This window comes from Acanthochromis polyacanthus, chromosome 4 (genome assembly GCF_021347895.1).
Source record: "Acanthochromis polyacanthus isolate Apoly-LR-REF ecotype Palm Island chromosome 4, KAUST_Apoly_ChrSc, whole genome shotgun sequence".
Classification (NCBI taxonomy): Eukaryota; Metazoa; Chordata; class Actinopteri; family Pomacentridae; genus Acanthochromis; species Acanthochromis polyacanthus.
The window spans coordinates 1012644-1015102 of NC_067116.1; the positions used below are offsets into that span (position 1 = coordinate 1012644).

Genomic DNA, 2459 nt, shown 5'->3' on the forward strand with positions numbered 1-2459 from the left:
AATGACCACAAAAAGAAACTAAAAAGCCACCAAACAACTAATGGTAAATGGTCTGTATTTATATAGCGCTTTACTATACCAGGTACCCAAAGCGCTTTACATGATACGTCACATTCACCCATTCACACACACATTCACACACTGACGGCAGAAGCTGTCATGCAAGGCGCTAACCACGACCCATCAGGAGCAATTAGGGGTTCAGTGTCTTGCTCAGGGACACCTCGACATGAGCACAACGGGCCGAGGATCAAACCGGCAACTCTCCGGTTGCAAGACAGCCCTTCTACCCACTGAGCCATGCCGCCCCAATAAATTTATTGTTAATTTCATCCACTGTACAAAGAAAGCCTGGAATCTCTTGGACACTGACTGAACTGGAAACACAGCTGACCACTGATTTCCTTCAAAGCAACAGAAAAGATTACCACAGGTCTACTCCAGAGCCTTGACGATGGCCTCGTTGGCTTCTATGCTGACCTGAGCTTCTGCCCTCGCTGCCTCGTCACATGTACCGGCCAGTTCAGACTGGGCCTTCTCCAGGTTGGCCTTGGCTGCTGCAATGTCCAGCTGGTCCAGGGGCACGGCCTCCTCAGCTGGCAGCTGCACTGAAGAATCAGCGTTGACTGTTACTGACCCACTGCTCACAAAGTATTTAGCAGAGGAACCGTCGTCATTGAAGACTGTGACAACACCGGGCCTGAGCACCTGCAGGGTGGGAACGTGGGCCGGAAGGATACCGAATGCACCGGTGAGCGTGGGCACATCAACCTGCTTCACATTAGCCTCTTTGAAAAACACCTGTGTCGGGGAGGCGAAAGTGAAGGACATCTGTGGGGCCCCGGAGGCGGCCTCGGAGTAGGAACGGGACTGCCTGAGCACCGGGAGAGCAAGACGGAGGAATCTTGCTGCCATCATGTCTGAAAAGTTTGGTTTTATTCAAGCATTAGTGAATGACAGAGATCCCCGAGCCCTCGGTGTGCACTTGGTAGGACAAGGACGTTGGGAAGCTACCCATCAGGCTTTACGGTGACCAAAACTAGATGCAAAACAAACTTAAGAGACACAAAACAACCACAAATAGACACAAAATGACATCTGGATTCTCTCCAAAGTCCAAAACAAAGTTCTCCTCAGGGAGAAAGCCAAAGATAATCTCATCTAAAAATACTCCACATTATTCCACATCACCTTAAAGGCAGGACTTTAAAGTGCTGCTGGCAGTCATCATGTCATTAGTCTGATTTACAGTTTCAACGTCTCATTGTGTTTTAGCTGGAATTTAACAGACTTCTACACCATGAAATGATTGAAGTTGACTTTAAAATAAATAACTATGAAAAGAAAAATGTAGTTTATCTTGTGGCTGTCAGTGTTTAAACTGTATTTGTGTATTGTGGAAGGAACAGATCTGCTCAGCTGATTTCTATGCAGCAGTAAACTGATCTGACGAAGCTGAGAGTTCATGTAAAACAGAGGTTGGACCCTGAACACAGATCACAGATGCTCTGTTCACCATTTCACTTTTTATAGAATATGTTAAAGTGTCAGAGCAGGACTTTAGAGACGTCCCTCATGGACATCAATGATTTTCAAAAAGATGAAAAAGTAAAACATCACATCTATTCAGAGAAAATAATCATTAATGTTGGTCAAATAAAATCTCACTTTGATATTATGTTTAAGAGCTTCAGATCTCATGATATAAAAAAATACCAATTTATCTGAGAAAATAATGATATAAAGACCCTACAAAAAAATTACTGTTATTAATGTTGTAGAATTATGAACATTTACATGACCAACTTAAACAGTAAAATTATACTGATCATGATAAAACTAGGGCTGGCGTAGTGGTTAGCACTTTCACCTTACAGCAAGAAGATTCGGGGTTCAAATCCTGGAGTGGGCCTGGGATCTTTCTGCATGGAGTTTAAATGTTCTCCCTGTACATGCGTGGGTTTTCTCTGGGTACTCCATCTTCCTCCCACAGTCCAAAAATATGCTGAGGTTAATTGGTTATTCTAAATTGTCCGTAGGTGTGAATGTGAGTGTGATTGTGTGTCTGTATATGTAGCCCTGTGACAGACTGGCGACCTGTCCAGGGTGTCCCCTGCCTTCACGTGAGTCAGCTGGGATAGGCTCCAGCACCCCCCACGACCCTCGTGAGGACAAAGCAGTGTATAGAGAATGGATGGATGTTTAAATAGCTACATTTCTTGACTCCATAATAAAAAAAACTCAACTATAAATCACCAGCAGACGGCAGCAAAGTTCCATAGTCAGTTTTAAGTGAACCTCTTCAGTTCCACTTTGTTTTTTGTCTCTGCTGCTATTATTTCTCTCATTTAGTCTCATTAGAACATCATGTGTTAAAACCACAGAAACATCAGGTTGGTCATAAATAGAAGCACAAAGTGGACCGATTGACTTTTTAAACAGTGGTTGGAGGTTGCTGC

At 43.8% G+C, this 2459-nt stretch overlaps 1 protein-coding gene across 1 annotated transcript; it reads right to left on the reverse strand.

Moving 5' to 3' along the window:
- Positions 1 to 307: 307 nt before the first annotated feature.
- Positions 308 to 949, reverse strand: LOC110947547 (ATP synthase subunit delta, mitochondrial-like). Its single transcript, XM_051946749.1, has one exon. The coding sequence runs from the start codon at positions 916 to 918 to the stop codon at positions 436 to 438; it is 483 nt and encodes a 160-aa protein (XP_051802709.1). The 5' UTR covers positions 919 to 949; the 3' UTR covers positions 308 to 435.
- Between the last annotated feature and the right edge of the window lie 1510 nt (positions 950 to 2459).

Bases quoted from the DNA above. Each gene is read 5' to 3' on its own strand.
- LOC110947547 (XM_051946749.1), bottom strand. From the start codon at position 918: ATGATGGCAGCAAGATTCCTCCGTCTTGCTCTCCCGGTGCTCAGGCAG.